General features: G+C 29.1%; 1 protein-coding gene across 1 annotated transcript; it reads left to right on the top strand.

The window, feature by feature from the left end:
• The first annotated feature begins 17,192 nt into the window (after positions 1-17,192).
• LOC136087983 (uncharacterized) lies at positions 17,193-17,819 on the top strand. The gene has a single exon (XM_065811619.1). It carries the CDS (start codon positions 17,193-17,195, stop codon positions 17,817-17,819), a length of 627 nt encoding a protein of 208 aa, XP_065667691.1.
• The last annotated feature ends 832 nt before the right edge of the window (positions 17,820-18,651 follow it).

Raw genomic sequence — 18,651 nt, 5'->3', positions numbered from 1 at the left:
ATATATATATATATATATATACAGTATGTGCAAAAATTGTCACCATGTTTGAACAAAAAAATATTTTATATATATTTTAATAGAAAAGCTGTGAAGAAAAATGAAATTTTGTTTTTATTGGTTTATTAATTAAATTTAAGACTTAGCTAACTAAAAATATTGCTTTTTGTTAAATTTAGAAGATATTGAATTTTTTATTTTAATTTTTATGTGAAAAGCTAATGGCGACAATTTTGTCGCGAATGAAAGCAATTAACATATTTGTTCACAGTTAATTAGGCATACGACATAAATTAATAGCCTTATGACTAAAATGATTGAGTTATCAACTTTTCACAGATTTTTAACAATTAAATATCATTTAAAGTTTGATTTTGTTTACAAAACATAAAAAAAGTATTGTTATTATCATCATGAGGAAAATAAATCTTGAACTAGAAAAAAATATTGTGGAAAGGCTTAAATCCGCACAATCTTATCGTAAAATTGCTGCGAGTTTGGAAAGTTTCATAATTTCATATATAAAATCAAATTGCGCAATAATTTAGAAGTAAATAAGCCTAAAAGTGGTCGAAAGAAAATTTTTACACCAAGAGACTAAAGAACAATCGCTCGTTTAATTGCTTCTGGAGAGTCTAAAACTGCAAAGGATGTTACTAATTTAATGAATAACAGCTATGGGACTCATGCTTCAGTGCGGACAGTCAATAGAGAGCTCAAAAGAATTGGTTTTCGATCCAGAAGAAAGATCAAGAAGCCATTGTTAATTTCTTGTCACCGCCAAGCTCATTTAAATCATGCTAAACTTCATGCACACATGACTTTTGATGACTTTTATGACTGGATTTGGACAGATGAAAGTAAAACTAATATGTTTGGATCAGATGGTATAAGATATACTTGGAGAAAGCCTAATTCACCATTAAGTGCTTGAGATTTTACACCAACCCTTAAACACGGCGGAGGAAAACTCTTGTTTTGGGGATGTTTCTATGCTCGTGGAGTCGGTGAATTAGTGAAAATTAATGGAATAATGAATGCTGATGACTATATCAACATCCTTAAGGTCAGATATTTCAAGTCCCTTCGAAAATGGGGCAGAGCTGTACATAACACGATGTTCATGCAAGACAACGACCTCAAGCATAAGGCTGATAAAACCAATAAATTCCTTCACGAAAAGAAACTGAAAGTCGTTGACTGGTCAGCACAAAGTTCTGATCTTAACCCATTCGAAAATTTATGGGCAATAGTTAAACAATGCGTCTACAACTTTCCTACTCCACCTAAGAATAAGGATGAACTTTGGGATCGTGTACAAGAGATTTGGTACTAAATTACACCCGAGGAATGCCGCAAATTGGTTGCTAATGTTCCTGAAAGAATTCAGGCTGTAATATTAATCTTAATAATTTACTACAATATGTTATTTGCTTTCATTTCCGACAAAATTGTCACCATAAGCTTTTCACATAAAAATTAAACAAAAACAACTTAATATCCTCTAAATTTAATAAAAAGCAATATTTTCAGTTAGCTAAGTCTTAAATTTAATTAATAAAACTAAAATTTCATTTTTCTTCACAGCTTTTCTATTAAAAATAATATAAAATATTTCTTTGTTCAAACATGGTGACAATTTTGGCACATACTGTGTGTGTATATATATATATATATATATATATATATATATATATATATATATATATATATATATATATATATATATATATATATATATATATATATATATATATATATATATATACATATATATATATAGGGTGTATACTTAATTTCTGACCCCCTATATCTCGGTTTAAGAATACGGTATTTCAACACATACCATTTTATTACTGTCATATCAATTTACTTAGACAAAGAATATATGTTAATAGTCAGTAATCAGTATTTTGTCCATTTCTTTCTATGCATTGGGTAATTCTCCTTGGCAGGCTTTCTACTAGGCGAAAACACTCTTCTTGCGTAATGGCAGCCAACTCCTGTTCAACACGTCTGATCAACTGTTCACGATTACGAGGTCGAGGATTGTGTAAAACACTGTCCTGGAGTCTTGACCAAATATGTTCGATGACATTTAAGTCGGGCGAGTTGCCAGGCCAGTCGGTCCACACTGCTGGAAAGTCTCTGTTGATCACATTCATTGTTGCTCTTGCCGTGTGGCAAGTTGCTTCATCTTGCATCAGAATAACTTTATTTCTCACAGGAAAGATGGTCTTATCATCAGCTGCACGTTTGTACACAGGTAGAATAATATCACGGTAATATTTTCCATCAACAGTTTTATTTTGCTCAACAACAACCAGATCAGTTTTGCCATATCGAGAAATGCCGCCGGCTATCATAATCTTGAGACCAAATTTCGGACTTCGAACATAAGGTATTGACTCTGGTGTTGCTGTACGTACTCTTTGATTTTGACGGTTTGGAGCCGGATATAATTCAATTGGACTCTGATCAGTTCACAATACGTGAGCTCGTTTCACTTTACCATCCGGTGAGTCATCTGCGAATCCCTCTTCTTGCAAACGAGTACAAAAATTTACGCGATCAGTGATGTTTTTCTGCGACAACATGGGTTTCACTTTTTTTTTTTTTTTTTTTAATACTGTTATTTAGGTGCCCCAAGAAGACCTAACGGTCTTGTCACAGAGCACCGCGGATGTGCATTTAACCAGAAAGTTCACGCCTCCTTCCTTACCGTGATGCGAAAATATGTCCAAGGCTCGTTTTGAACCTGGATCTCTTGCTTATAAAGCAAGCGCTCTAACCACTGCGCCACGGCCGCACGAATCATGGGGAAAGCATGCCTATACACTTTCTGTGTATAGGCATGCTTTCCCCATGTGGTCTTGCGCAAGTATTTACTGATAGCACTGTGTGAAATTGTTTTTCCTCTTTCTTTGTAACTGTCTGAAAAATTCAGTTTCTTAGCTACAGTTCTCGTTCCAACTCCGACTTTGTCTTTGACCCACTTTCTGACCTTGTCCTTGGTTCTTGGTGAAAACTTTGTTGGCTTTCCAGGTCGCTGAGCATCTGTGACGTCACCCTCTTGTTTTCTTGTTCACTTCCTTACAGTATTTCGAGAAACTTTATACTGTCTAGTGATTTCTTTAATGCTTAATCCTTGACTACATAAAACTTGAATTCGGTGACGAAGTAACTGTTTATCAGAACTCATTTTCAGAGTAAATTGCTAAAAAACACATGTTATATAATACATGTTAGTAACATATACATATAGTACATATAAATACACACAGAGTAATTAATGTAAATCATAAACAGACACCAAGTATCACTGATATAAATAAGGCAAATAAAAATAATGCTGATTATTTCTTGTAGCCAAAATGCTAAACATTAAAAAAGTGTAAACTTAATTTCTGACCCCGGTTTCGAAGAGTAGCAATACGTCATAAACAGTGAAGAAAAAATGTGTTATTAATTGGCAAACTAAGATCACATATTAAGGAGTAATAAGGACAATTTACTTAAAAATCGTGCTAAAACTATAGTCATAATGCCAAAGGCCGTGGAAGACAAGGAGAATGAAAATATAATTTTTATGTATGATGACAAAATGGCTCCCATCAAACATTTTCTGAGGTCATATCCTATCTGAAGTGAGCGTTTTACGTGTAGAAAGTATAGTTACACCAAAATACATACTATAGTATTTTTCGGGCTAAAGTAGCATTTAAGAGAACAACTCAAAATCTTGTGTTTGTAACATGTGGGGGGTCAGAAATTAAGTATACACCCTGTATATATATATATATATATATATATATTAAAATATTTTAAATAAGAAAATACAACTTTATAATGGAACTTGAAGTTTCATGCCAATCGGCAATCATCAGCCATATTATTCAAATAAAAAATAAAAACCGTTATAAAAAATACAAATTTAGCGTTGCAACGGCATCTGACGTCAAGTGTACGTGATCCGATATTTGCTAATCGCCAGAATCAAAGATATTGATTTCAAAAAGATATTGATCACTCTTAAACAGACAAGAGTTGTATTTCCAGCAATATACAACATTAATCAATATATATATATATATATATATATATATATATATATATATATATATATATATATTATATATATATATATATATATATATATATATATATATATACATATACATACATATACATACATTTTATACATGTTTTAGGATACTGTAATAATGGTAACACCTGAAGCAGGTATATTTACTGCACCAAAACCTAGAAAATCTTTTTTAGAACTCACGAGTAGGATAAAACGTAAAAGAACTGATAATCTTCAGGGAAAAGAACTGGAAGAACTTCAACATGCTGTAAAAAGGTTTGCATCTAATCCCTCTACTGCACTCAGGTCTACTTTATATGGTCCAAATTTATCATTGCATACTTTTTGCAGTTTGAGACTAACAAACAGAACATGGGGTGAATTTAATTGTTACACAAAATCGTCATCTTGTTCCTCCAGGTTTAACCAAATTAAAAGAATACAAAAAATTGACATACCCAGAGCAGATGGAATATTTAGAAACTGAAGTAAAATGTAGTCTCTTCAATATGATCAAAAATTCAGTTTCTAGAGTGTTTGAGTATTTTTTGGAGGATGAGGATAATTCTATTAAAGTTTTAGCACAGGAGGAACGTGATAACATATATGTTATTTGCAAACTGGGAGGTGATGGTTAGAGTGACCAATCTGAGTTTCAGAATGCAGCAACTATGAAGAGAAGTGTGGATGGTTTCACTGTGTATAGTGTAGTGTTGGTACTGTTGGAGATTCGAAGTGGAAAAAGATAATATGGAAAAATCGTAATCCAAATAGTCCAGATACAACCCGTCATCTTATGTTTTGTTTTGCCAAAGAGACTGCTAGTTTTATTCAAGAGAAGTTTTAACATTTACAAAATGAAATTTTGTCTTTAGAGAATAATAAGTTTACACTTCATGACAATACTTTTGTTATAAATTCAAGTTTGTCAACTATTTATACCACAATGAATGATGGTAAAACACTTAATGCTGTGGAATCAAAAATACTTAAAAATAATTTAGCATCTCAGTGCTGTCATGTATGTCAAGCAAGTCCTAAGGAATCTTATTTAGAAACTATTTGGAATAAAGATAAAATTGTAGACAAGAATATATTGACACTTGGAATTTACAGTCTTCATTTGTGGATATGCAGCATGGAGTAGGTCTTCAATACTGCTTGCAAACTTCCAGCAGTGAAACAAGGAAGAAAAATTCCAGCAAAAAACATCCAAGAATTTATTAAAAACAAAAAAAAGTTCCAGTACTTATTCAAAATGCAATTTAAAATAAGGGTATCTTTTGTCAGGAAGGTAGTGGTACATCCAATACTGGCAATGTTGCATAAAATTTTTTTAATAATCCATCTGTGACTGGAAAAACTTTAAATTTGAATACCAATATGATCAAACTATTTAGGGACCTGCTCATTGATATGAACAGTACAATCACAAGACCAGATGTAAAAATTTTCAAGCAGAAATCTGAACGTCTGTTTGGTTTCATTTCTAACGACCAGTTTTTAAAAGCCATTCCAATGTGACAGTCTGTGCATAGAATGGTGTTTCTTCATAGTGTTTCTTTTATTAAATATTTTAAGTATCCAATAGGTTCTTTGTCTGATAGTGCCATACAGCTGAGAGTGGGATACAGCTAATTATTTATTAATGACATCTGACATAAATCTATACTGCAAGAATAACAAAATGCAAGAGGTATAAAAGCTATACTGCAAGCAGATTCAGCTGATAACTATCCTTAAGGTAAATATTGGAGTAAGCTAGTAAGCTATGTGTATCTTTAAATTTAGATATTTAATGTTATTATTTAATTTTATTAATGATACATTTTAGGTGCTGGTGGTAGCCAATCTGATATTTCTGAGGTCTTTTCACATAATCAACACAATGTGTTTTTTTTTTATGCTTGCAAAAAAAAAAAAAAAAACTAATTGTCAAAAAAATTGAAACATAAGAATCCCAAACTTTTATGTTTGAGGAAAAGTTGCGTCAATTGACCTCAAATTGACTCAATTTTGCCATGTTTTTGTTTTCCTCAAAAATGTGTTTAAAGTCCTATTTCTACTTAGGGATGCATAGTGCAATTCTTGAAGGCTTGTTGTGAATATTAAATGTTGCTCCACATAAGGATTGCTGAGACTTGTTTAGAATGAAAATTTTAGTTATATTTTAATTATATCTATTTATTACAGTAAATACAGTTTTAATCTTGAATGTTTAATTATTAGAATTAAAATTTGACAATAGATAATTTCTATAATCAAAAGTTTATATCTTAAACTATACTGTTTATAACAATAGTGAAACTTTTTAAAATTTTAATGTTTGTTGTTAAATAATTTTAGGAAGTCAAAGAGTAATGGTTCATATTAAGAAAAGAAATCAAGGAAGTATCATTTAACAATGCAGCTGTAATTGATAAGCAAGTTTTAAAAAACGGTTATTTTCATATATTGTTAAAAGCCTATTTTAGCATCAGAACCTTTATTCTGCAATTGAAGGGAATGGAACTTCTGGAGTATTTGTTTTACTTTTATTTATAATAAAATAGTTATGTTATTTCCTTTTTTATTTAACATGAAATATACATTTTAGACAAGGTGGTGGTGCATCTTATTTCCTTTTTTATTTAACATGAAAATATAAGTAGGAGACAAAAAATGCCTGTAACCCCTAAAAAAGTTAAACTGATATATCAGACTTAAAGGTTTAAATATCAAAAACTATCGGTTTTATATCTTTTTAATCAAATTTCGAATAAGTCCGGATAAACCGCCTAAAAAACCGGTTTTTAAAAAGACCGCAATTTTTTTATAAACATATATATATAAACAAACAATATCTCAATTGATGCTTTGGTAAAAAAATTTCTTCAAAATTTTAAACAGTTTTTTAGTTATAAGGCTATTTCCTTTTTTTCCATCAGCGCGACGCATAGTCCATTGGTGCTGCACCAAGCGATATTTGCATAGTTTAGGCAATAATGTATAAATGAAAAGTATATGTATTTCAAACAAGATTGGTTTAAAAACTGTTTATCTTTATACAGTATACCAATATTTTTTGAATTTTTATTCTCAATTACATTTATATGTTCTTTCCAATTATTCCTTTCATCTAGAATTACGCCAAAGAATTTTAACGCTGTTTCCCTTTTTATTAAATTGTTATCAATAAAAAGATTCGGTAGTTTCAATGGAATTTTTTTTTTTTTAAAGCATGATGGAATAATGTGTATTTAGTTTTAATAATGTTTAAGGATAGTTTATTGGATTTAAACCATTGGCTTAGTTTATCAAGTTCTTTGTTTACTGTTAAAAATAAAATATTAATATCTTCATTGGAATAAAACCATGGGTACTTTATAACAGGCCTATTCACCGTGCGGATGACGTGATAAACTAGAGGCGAGTTTTTTAAACAAAAAATACAGAAAAAATAACCTGAACTGAACATAAAAATTAATTTTTAAGGAAGAAATATTAATAAACAACAAAAATGCATTTAAAATATATCACAAAATAATAATACTTTTTTCTTTTATTCTATTATTGCTATATACAGTATAACTATTTAAATTTAACAGTTCAATTTAACAAAAAAACAGTTGCTTTCGACCTTTGTTATTTAACGCTAAATTTTAAAAGTTTTTGTTTCGGTTCTTTTTCAAACCTTGGAGAATATAAATTACAATAGTTCTTAAAGAAAACATTTGAAAGTGTAACACCATGGTTTCTGTTCATATTTAATTTATAGGATTCTGATACAAGCATCATTAGATAATTGCACAAAGAAGATATGCATGTATTATCAGCTACTTCACGAAACATAATATAGCAATATATTACCCATTGACAAACTAAATCACCAGGTATAGTTAATCCTCCACGATTAATTTCTTCAGTAAAATCTCTAAATTTCTCATAATAAAAATATAAATCATCTGAATCTTTGTCATTTCGGACAATATAACCAGCTATGTAAATTAGAGTCATTTTGACATGATATATTTTCTAATTCTGGCAAATTATCAAATATCAAACATTTTTCTTCATTTAAGTAAAAACCACATCTTTCACAAGAATGACCTGATGTAGTAAAATCAAGATCAACACCATATTTGTCTAATTGCAAAAGTAGTTTTGTTTTTATGATACCCACTTTCTCTAGTATTTGTTGAACAGTGATAAAATATGTACCTCCTGATCCCTGTCTCAGTTTTCCAAACTGCTTATATTATTATTTGGCGAACAAAAGATAATATATATCTTAGAAGATATATATTATCTTTTGTTCGCCAAGGTACGCCATCTGTCTCAAATTTCTTGAAAAAAGCTTGATTTACCCTGTTACCGTCACAAACTATAGAAATGACCACCAGCTGCTTTTATCGCAGATAAAAGAAAATTAGTTTGTTCAAAAAGAAAATTTGAATCAATGTCACACACAGGAAGCATTTTACATAAAAATTTAGGTCCACCAAACAAAGTAATAACCATAAAACTTAAAACAGTATATGCAAGAACATTTGGATTATTAACTTGCTTATTAATTGTTCCCCCATGGTACTGCAACATAGTCTTTACATAAACTTCATCTAATAGAAGAATGCAGTTTTTATGTCTAATGTCTGTTAAATTTGAAAAAATCTTTTGTAGATAAATATTCTCATGAATAGATTTTACTTTTGATGTTAGTCTTGTTAATGTTGTTATGCTAGGAAGTTCAAAGTCTTCTCGAAGACGATTATATGTAGCACGTGACATTGCAAAGTACTCAAAAGCTCTAATCATTGTTTCAACAGAATACTTTTTATCTGTAATAGGTTTATCGTTCATTGAAAAAATTTGCTGTTGAATAATTTTTTTTTTACTGCTGGGTAAAAATATATGAAATAATTGAATATATATATTGTTGAATATATATAATTGTTGAATATATATAATTGAATAATAATTGAATATATATATTGAATATATTTATTGAAAAAATATATGAAAAAAAATATATGAAAAAAAATATATGAAATTGTTTATTTTTACACCACTTGCAGTCCATTTCAAAAAAATAATAACTGCGAAAATTTTAGTTAAAAATACCAATGGGTTCCAGAGATCGTCACTTGAAATAATGCTGACTCAGCATTTTAGTGATTTTCTGAAGTGACTACAAAGCAACTTTGACATACAGTATCTTCATAATGGCTTGGGGAAATTTCCTAAAATTTGGTACTCTAATAGATTTTAACTTGAGAAATCCAAAAATAGCACTCTTAAGACTCGATTATCTCAAGAAATGCCTCATTTGTCCAATTTTGTTCAAAATTATTGACTTGCAAATTAGTGATTTTTGGAGGTAAAATGAAGACTGTGGCCCAAAATCCCGAGTAAAAAGTTTAATTGTATATCATTATTTCATCTTAGGTCTACTGAAAAAAATTAGATTCATCAATTTTCTCTCTAATACGTGATCAAAATTTGCATTTAAAAATGGTGTCTTTTTAGAAAAATTTAAATTCTGTAACAAAAGCAATTAAAATATTTTTTAAAACATTTATTTGAATAAAACATCAAATAGTGTTATTTATTGACTAGTTTAGGACATTTATAGTCATGGGCCAAGGGAGATACCCTCCCCTCCCACGGGAGGCCCCTACGCACCTCCCCCAATCTTCCTAGATTTTTTTTTTTGCACAAAATGAATAAATAATGCAAAAATATACAATTTAATTTTAATTTTGAAAAAAAAAAAATTTTCATTATTTCAAATTGGTGACTTAAAACCTCCTTTTATATAAAAAACAAACATAAGTTTTGTTTTGTTCTTTTTAAAGGTATTTACTTGTTTGTATTTTCTTAAAGAATTACTTTTAATTTTATAGTTTTTATATCATTTTGTTAGGTAATAAATAATAAAAATAATTAATATGGAGAAATGTGACATTGGAAAAAGTCTTAACATTCATTGCCACAAAACTGGATTTTCAAGAAAATAAGGTTTCAATTTAAAAATCTTCCTTGTGAAAAACAAGAAGAAATAATATGGTGAGCAAATTTTAAGGAAAAATATAGTTCAATAAGAACTATATGTTGTTATCATGAGCAATTCTATGGAAAATATTTTGAGAGAAAAATTACAAAGTGTTGCAATCCTTTTGGAACACACAAGGAAAGTAAAAAAAATTGCTATAAAATGTAATCTTACCTTATTTACAACAGAATTGATATGGAAATTAAAAGAAAACAATTTATTATTCATAAAATGTTTGATAATTTCAGTTATTTCAACCACGTAAAACTAAATTTGTTTTTTAGGTAATATAAAGATTTCCATAGACATGGCAAACTATTTGCAAAAAAATAATGTTTATGTAACCCCAGGTTGGAAATTCTGCAGTAAATGTTACAAAAAAGCAATAGAAACTGATGAAGATTTAAATTCACAGGAGGAATGGGAATCCAAAAGTGAGAAAAAAATTAAGTTAGATACCACTATAGAATTGCTTGGAATTTCACCAGTCAAACTAAAAAGTCTTTCAAAACACAGCAAATTGCCTGTAGCAAAACAAAAGTTTGAGAACACTATTGACAGAGTTGCAAAAATGGTCTCATTAGCATATAATATTAAAGAAACTTTTTTAACAACAGAAATAAAAAGCCCCATTTTAAACAACAACATTAACAATGACCATGATCTAGACATTTTAATGTATGAAATAAAAAATAAAATTTCAGAGACTGACTCTTATTGCCATAAGGTGCAAATGTTAACACTCGCACCAAAATCATGGACACGTAAAAAGATATCAAGCTACTTTGAAGTGTCTGAGTATCTTGTTCGAACAGCAAGAAAAGTTAAAAATGAGAATGGAATTCTATCATTACCCGGAAAAAAAACTGGAAACCCACTTTCACCAGAAACAGTTAATTTAGTGATTAACTTTTATCAAAGTGATGAAATTTCAAGAATGATCCCAGGAAAAAAAGATTAAGTAAGTATTAAGAAAAACCAACATGTTCAAAAAAGATTATTGCTACTCAATCTATTTACATGTTGCATTTAAAAACTATTTACATGTTGCATTTAAAATGAATTACATGTTGCATTTAAAAAAGACTACTCTAACGTCAAAGTCAGTTTGTCAAAATTTTGTACTCTTAAACCTAAATGGTGTATTACAACTAATGCGTCAGGTACCCACAATGTATGTGTTTGCATACATCACCAAAATACAAAATTTCTCATTGATGCCATTAGGTGGAATAAAAGTTATAAAGATTTCATGGCATTGATTGTTTGCTCTCTTGAAAATGCAGAATGTATGTTGCATCGATGTAACCAATGCCCTGAAGTGTTAAAAAGTTTTTTAGTGCAGGAGTTTATGGACCATGAGCATGAAGAAGATGTAGTATTTAAGCAATGGCAGAGTACCGATCGTACAACACTACTTTCACAGTCATTGCCACTAGATGAATTTAATGATTTATTATGTGACAGCATTGACAACCTTACCACTCATTCATATATTGCAAAAACACAAAGTAGATAATTAAAAAACTGTAAAGAAAATCTTAAACAAAACGAATGCTTAATTTTAGGAGATTTTGCTGAAAACTATCAATATGTTGTTCAGGATGAGGTTCAAAGTTATCACTGGAGCAAAAGTCAATGCTCACTTTATACAATTGTACTTTATTTTATAGAGAACAAACTTCTCAAACATAAATCTTTTTGTTACCTTTCAGAAGATGTTGATCATGACACAGGATTTATTTACAAGACTCAGGAAGATATAACTAGATATATCAAAGAAAATCTATCTGATATATCAAGTGTGAAATACTTTTCCGATGGTTGTGCAGCACAATTTAAAAATTTTAAAAATTTTATCAATCTTTGTCATCACAGTAAAGACTTTGATTTAAATGCTGAATGAGTATTTTTTGCTACCAGTCATGGTAAATCCCCCTGTGATGGTATTGGTGGGACTGTTAAAAGAGTAGTATGTCAAGAAAGTCTAAAACAAATAACTACTGGGCAGATTTTAGATGTTAATTTAATGTACTCCTTTTGTAAACCCCAGATAAATGGAATTTATTTTAAGTTATTTTCAAAAGAAGAAATTGATCAAACACGAGCACAATTAGAAAAAAGATATTTAGGTGGAAGAACAGTTCCTGGCACAAGGATGTATCATCATTTTATTCCAATTGCTCCAAACACTATAAGTTATAAAAAAATAAGTACTGATGCATGCACTGAAATATTTGATATCATTCCAAAAAGCAAACATTATGTAGATATTTCATTAAATATTAAAAAAATGGATTATATTGCATGTTTTTATGATGGATTTTGGTGGGTAGGGATTGCTGAAGATGTTAGTGAGTTTGATACAAAAGTCAGATTCATGCATCCACATGGACCAGGTAAGAACTTCTTTTGGCCAATGAGAACTGATGAGTGTTGGGTGCTCAATTCTGAAATTATATGCCTAATTTCTACACCGCGAACAATATCAGGTCGTACATACAACATATCTGATTTAGATTTGAAGAATATAAACTGTTGGTTACAAAAAAAAATTAATTATGTTTAAAATAATTTTGTTTTTATTTTATTTACCTATTTTGCATTTAAAATGTCTTTTATTTTTTTCAAATTCTTGAATTGTAGGCTGAGAAGGAGGGGTGGGGGTTTAAATAAATCACAAATCACTCCCATCTTATTATGTCAATGACTATATTAGTCTAAAACTACATAAAGATATTGATTGTCAAAATGTTTTAAAAACGTTTTAATATCTTTGGTTTTAAAATTTATGACTTAAAATCGTAAAAAGATCTTTGAAATAAGAGGTAAGTATTTATCGATTTGAAGTAACGCAAATAAACTGTTTCTCAAACTTAAACTGAAAAAATATGTTTTTAAAATGTATTTTAACAATCAACTATTATTTATTCATTTTATGTAAAAAAAAAAAAAAAAAAAAAAAATAGAGGGAGATGGGGGGCGGCGTGGGGGCCTCCCGTGGGAGGGGAAGGCGTCTTCCTTGGCCCATGACTATAAATATCCTAAACTAGTCAATAAATAACACTATTTGATGTTTTATTCAAATAAATGTTTTAAAAAATATTTTAATTGCTTTTGTTACAAAATTTAAATTTTTTTAAAAAGACACCATTTTTAAATGCAAATTTTGATCACGTATTAGAGAGAAAATTGATGAATCTAATTTTTTTCAGTAGACTTAAGATGAAATAATGATATACAGTTAAACTTTTTACTCGGGATTTTAAACCACAGTCTTCATTTTACCTCCAAAAATCACTAATTTACAAGTCAATAATTTTGAACAAAATTGGACAAATGAGGCATTTCTTGAGATAATCGAGTCTTGAGGGTGCTTTTTTTGGATTTCTCATGTTAAAATCTATTAGAGTACCAAATTTTAGGAAATTTCCCCAAGCCATTATGAAGATACTGTATGTCAAAGTTGCTTTGTAGTCGCTTCAAAAAATCACTAAAATGCTGAGTCAGCATTATTTCAAGTGACGATATCTCTGGAACCCATTGGTATTTTTAACTAAAATTTTCGCAGTTATTATTTTTTTGAAATGGACTGCAAGTGGTGTAAAAATAAACAAATGTTGAGACGTAAGGGTGTCGAAAATTATTTTTTTTGGATGATTTCATATATTTTTACCCTGCTTATCTCATATGAATTTAAAAATCAAACTGCTTCTTCAATATTCGACCATCTATTCAATAAGGTAATTCTGTTCTGTGTTTTTATTAAGCATTTGACTCCAAAGTAAAATGATTCATACTGAAAAATATTATTATTTTTTTTTTGAAGAAACAATGGAACACCTGTGTCATGAACATACTCTAACGATTGAATCAAAACTTGATTTTCTGTTTTAGTATTAAATATAACAATTCCATTAAATTTATAGTTTTCCATGTTTGTTTTCAGATCATTAAAAGATTTTATAACATCTTTTAAATTAAAAGCAGACAACTCGTCAGGTTGAACATTTCTAGTTTCTGCATGTGATCTTGAAGTTGTTCTGGGACAACCAGATGGTTTAGGTATTAAACTTGGTTTTACACACTTGAACACATGGAGGATCACATGGTCTTTCTTTGCCATAATCTTTTGTCGAAATGTATCCAACAGGCCAGTGCCTTTCACAAAAAACGGTGTCTTTCTTATCTGGTATGTTGTTTCTTGGTATAACAGCCAACCACTTTTTTCTTGCTTCTGGTGTTTGAGGAAGACGAAAAGTTTTTTCTTTGGAACTTTCATCATGATTGCCGTTGCAATTCGTGACACAGCATTTACGACCCATGTTTATAACAAAGTAAACTAAAAATTTTAAAATTGATTTAAATAATTTAGCAAGCACTTCGACTTTATGTTACAGAATGAATATAGGAAATACAAAATGTTCGCCTCCAGTTTATGACGTCATCCGCACGGTGTTATAAAGTACGCCATGAATAAAACAAATTAGTATGATCGGCAAATAAAATTGAGTTTAAGATATCAGAAAACTTATTTAAACCATTAATATAAGATAGACCTAGATACAAGAGTACTAATATAAACCTAGATACAAGAGTATTGAACCCTGGGGAACACCGTATGTGATAGTCATATTATCTGTTTTTCCACCTTCGTATGAAATATATTGCTTCCTGTTAAAGAAGCAACTTTTAAACCAAGCCAAGTTTGAATTTCTTATACTTTAGGTTTTGAGTTTGGATAAAAGAATTATATGATTAACTGTATAAAAGGCTTTGTTTATTTTTATAAAAACACTTAAAGTATACTTTTTTTCATTAAACCCTTTAAATATATCTTGAACAAGATGTGAGATTGTGTGATTTATACGGTCACCATTTGTTTGAATTGAGTATTAATTATTATTACAGGATTAATTATTTTTTGATTTTGGATATCATTTTTTTAAAAAGGTATGGGCCCCGGTATAAAATAGAGACTTGTGAAAATTTTGTTGTTTTTATTCTCAAAGTAAATTTTCCAGTTTCTCTTGTGGTGTATCTGTTTGTGTTAATTCGAAAAAACTAACCCAAGTTTATATTTAAGCATGAAAAAAATTTGTTAATATATATTAGTTTGGTATATACTAGTCTTGGTGCATCTTTTTGTTTTATATAAAGAGGATTCAATTCGGATTTGCGGGACCTTCCCCACGTAATATTAGCATAGGTAAGATACTAATACGTAAAATACACTTATCTAATGCTTTTACAGAAGACTGTTTTACGCTAGGAGTTTTCATTGATCTGCCGAAAGCTTTTGATACGGCAAATCATTCCACTCTAATAAAAAAACTGGAATATTACAGAATAAAGGAAACAAACTTACTCTGGTTTGAAAATTACCTTTCAAACAGAAAACAATATGTACAATTTGAAAATTTAGAAACGACCAAAAAAACTATAAATTGTGGAATCCAACAGGGTTCTATACCTGAACCTTTACTTTTTTTACTATACATAAATGATTTGTCTTCAACATCAAACCTATTCAATTTTATTCGCAGATGGCTCGAATCTTTTTTATTCTCACAAAAATATTGAAACACTTTTTACAGTAGTAAATGAAGAATTAAATAAAGCAAATGAATGGTTTGTATGCAACAAATTGTCTTTGAATGTTCAAAAAACTAAATTTTCTCTTTTCCACAAACCAAGCAAAACAAAAGAAATACCACTTATTCTTCCCAATCTTTTGATGAAAAAAACATCAAAAGGCAAATATCTGTAATTTTTTTTAGGTGTGAACTTTGATGAAAATCTATCTTGGAAAGTTCATATAAATTCTATAGAAAAAAAAATCTCAAAAAACATTGGCGTGATCTATAGAGTTAAGCCACTCTTAAATTTTAAGTCTTTAAAAAGTTTATATTTTTCCTTTATACATAGTTACTTAACTTACGGCAACATCATGTGGGCAAGTACTAATCACACTAAGCTAAAAAAATTTATAGCAAGCAAAACATGCTGTTAGAATCATATTTGGACCAGGTAGAGCGATTCCTTGTGAACCTCTTTTACGTATAATTGGTGCCCTGAATACTTTCAAACTTAATATCCATCTTGTTCTACCGTTCATGTATAAAACAAAATGTGGACTTTCTCCCAAAATATTTGAAATTATTTTAAAGAAATACATCATAAATATGCTACAAGATTTTCCGCAAACAACTTTCTTATATCAAAATCTTATTCTAAACAAAATTCTTATTCAATTCAGAATCGCGGACCACTTTTGTGCACACTAAAAATTAAAGGTAGAAATTTTAGTTAAGGTAGGATATGTGATATACCCTTAATAAGGTATAATTTTCTACCTTATAAGGTAGAAAATTATACCTTTAAGTTAGAAAATTGTATGGCAAATAATTGTTTTTAATATAATTTTCTACCTTAAAAGGTAGAAAATTATACCTTACTAAGGGTATATCACACATCCTACCCTAAGGTAGAAATTTCTACCTTTTTTTTTTAGTGTGTGGATTCCCAAACATTGTTTCCGGTAAAAAAAACTACATCAGTTCAAAACTGATTCAAAACAGTTTTTATTAAACACAGTTTTTATTAAACAAAGTTTTTATTAAACAAAGTTTTTATTAAACACAGTTTTTATTAAACACAAATTTTGATTTATACTATTATAAGTCTTTCTTTTAAAAATAGATCAAATATATAATTTAAAAACTGAAAAACAAGGTAATTATTCCTTTTAATCATTAAAAAAGGTTAAAATTTTTTGACAATAACCATTATCAAAAATCACATTTAATCGCTTTTTATTTTTTGTGAGTTTATATATATATATATATATATATATATATATATATATATATATATATATATATATATATATATATATATATATATATATATATATATATATATATATATATATATATATATATATATATATATATAAAACCATTTTATTAATTCTAAACAAAACAATGCATGTTTCGACTATCAATAGTCATCTTCAGTTGAAGTTTAATTTTTAAATTTGTTTAAATTACAATTAATTTAATTACAAAAATCATGAAACTAAAAGCAAAAGGTTTTTTCAATGATTCCACAAACAACAGAATTTATCCTTCCGGATCTCATCCTGCTCGTATCTATGGGCTTCCAAAGATGCACAAGTTAACTTCCTCCGAGACTACCATAAACTTCAGACCTATTGTATCATCTATTGGTACCTACAATTATCAACTAGCCAAATTTCTTAGAGGTTTGATATCTCCATTAATAAACACAGAGTTTTGCACTAAAGATTCGTTTTCCTTTGTTAAAGAAATAAGTCAGGTTAATTTACATAAACAATTTTTAGTATCGTATGATGTAACCAGTTTATATACTAATGTTCCGCTTCAAGAAACCATTGATATTGCAGTTAATTCGATTATGCTTAATATTAAAAATTTTAAAATTACTAAAAACGATTTAAAAAAACTATTTAATTTCGCTACCTCACAAACACATTTTCTTTTTAAAGGACATACTTATGATCAAATAGATGGTGTAGCCATGGGCTCTCCACTAGCACCTGTTCTTGCCAATTTGTTTATGGGTCATTTTGAAAATAACTGGATTAAAAATTGCAATGGAGTTAAGCCAGTTTTCTATAAACGATATGTTGATGACATTTTTGCTGCTTTTCAGTGAGAAAATGAAGCACGTATTTTCCTTAATTATATTAATAGTAAACACAATTCTATTTCTTTCACCATGGAACAAGAAGTGAATTTGAAAATATCCTTTTTGGACGTAAATTTACACAAAATAAATTCTACAGTAACTACTACAGTTTTTCATAAAAAAACCTACTCTGGTCTACACACCAATTTTTATAGTTTTACTCCGCTTTCGTACAGAGTTAGTCTTATCAAATGCTTAATCGATAGAACATTTAAAATCAATAGTATTAATCTAGGGTTTAACTCCGACATAAACAACCTTTTCAAAGTATTTCAAAGAAACATGTATCCATCTTGGCTTATATCGAAAATATATAAATCTTATTTAAAAAAAATTAACACAAACAATCCATCACAACCAAAAATCAAAGAACCTTTGTCTTACTTTAAACTACCGTTTTTAGGAAAAATATCTGATTTAACTAAAAAAAGATTGAATTTAATTGTTAAAAGATATTGCTGTTCTGTAAATTTTAAACTAGTTTTGTCTCACTAAAAATTTCAAAATTTTTCTCCTCTAAAGATCCTATTCCTCTAGAGTTCAAATCGTTCGTGGTCTACAAATTCGTATGGGCCGGATGTAACTCCTGTTATATAGGCGAAACTACTCGGCATCTCAAGACACGGATAACTCAACATTATAAGAGAGACAAAAAATCACATATCTATAAACATCTCCATGGTAATGAAAATTGTTTTATGAAATTAAATGAAAAGTGTTTTTCCGTTTTAGATTCAGCATCTAATAAGTTCGAATTAAAACTTAAAGAAAGCATGTTTACAGAATGGTTAAAACCTGG

The sequence above is a fragment of the Hydra vulgaris genome, chromosome 12, assembly GCF_038396675.1.
Source record: "Hydra vulgaris chromosome 12, alternate assembly HydraT2T_AEP".
NCBI classification, from domain to species: Eukaryota; Metazoa; Cnidaria; class Hydrozoa; order Anthoathecata; family Hydridae; genus Hydra; species Hydra vulgaris.
Note: the sequence above shows the minus strand (reverse complement) of the source record. Positions and strands in the feature narration are given on the sequence as shown.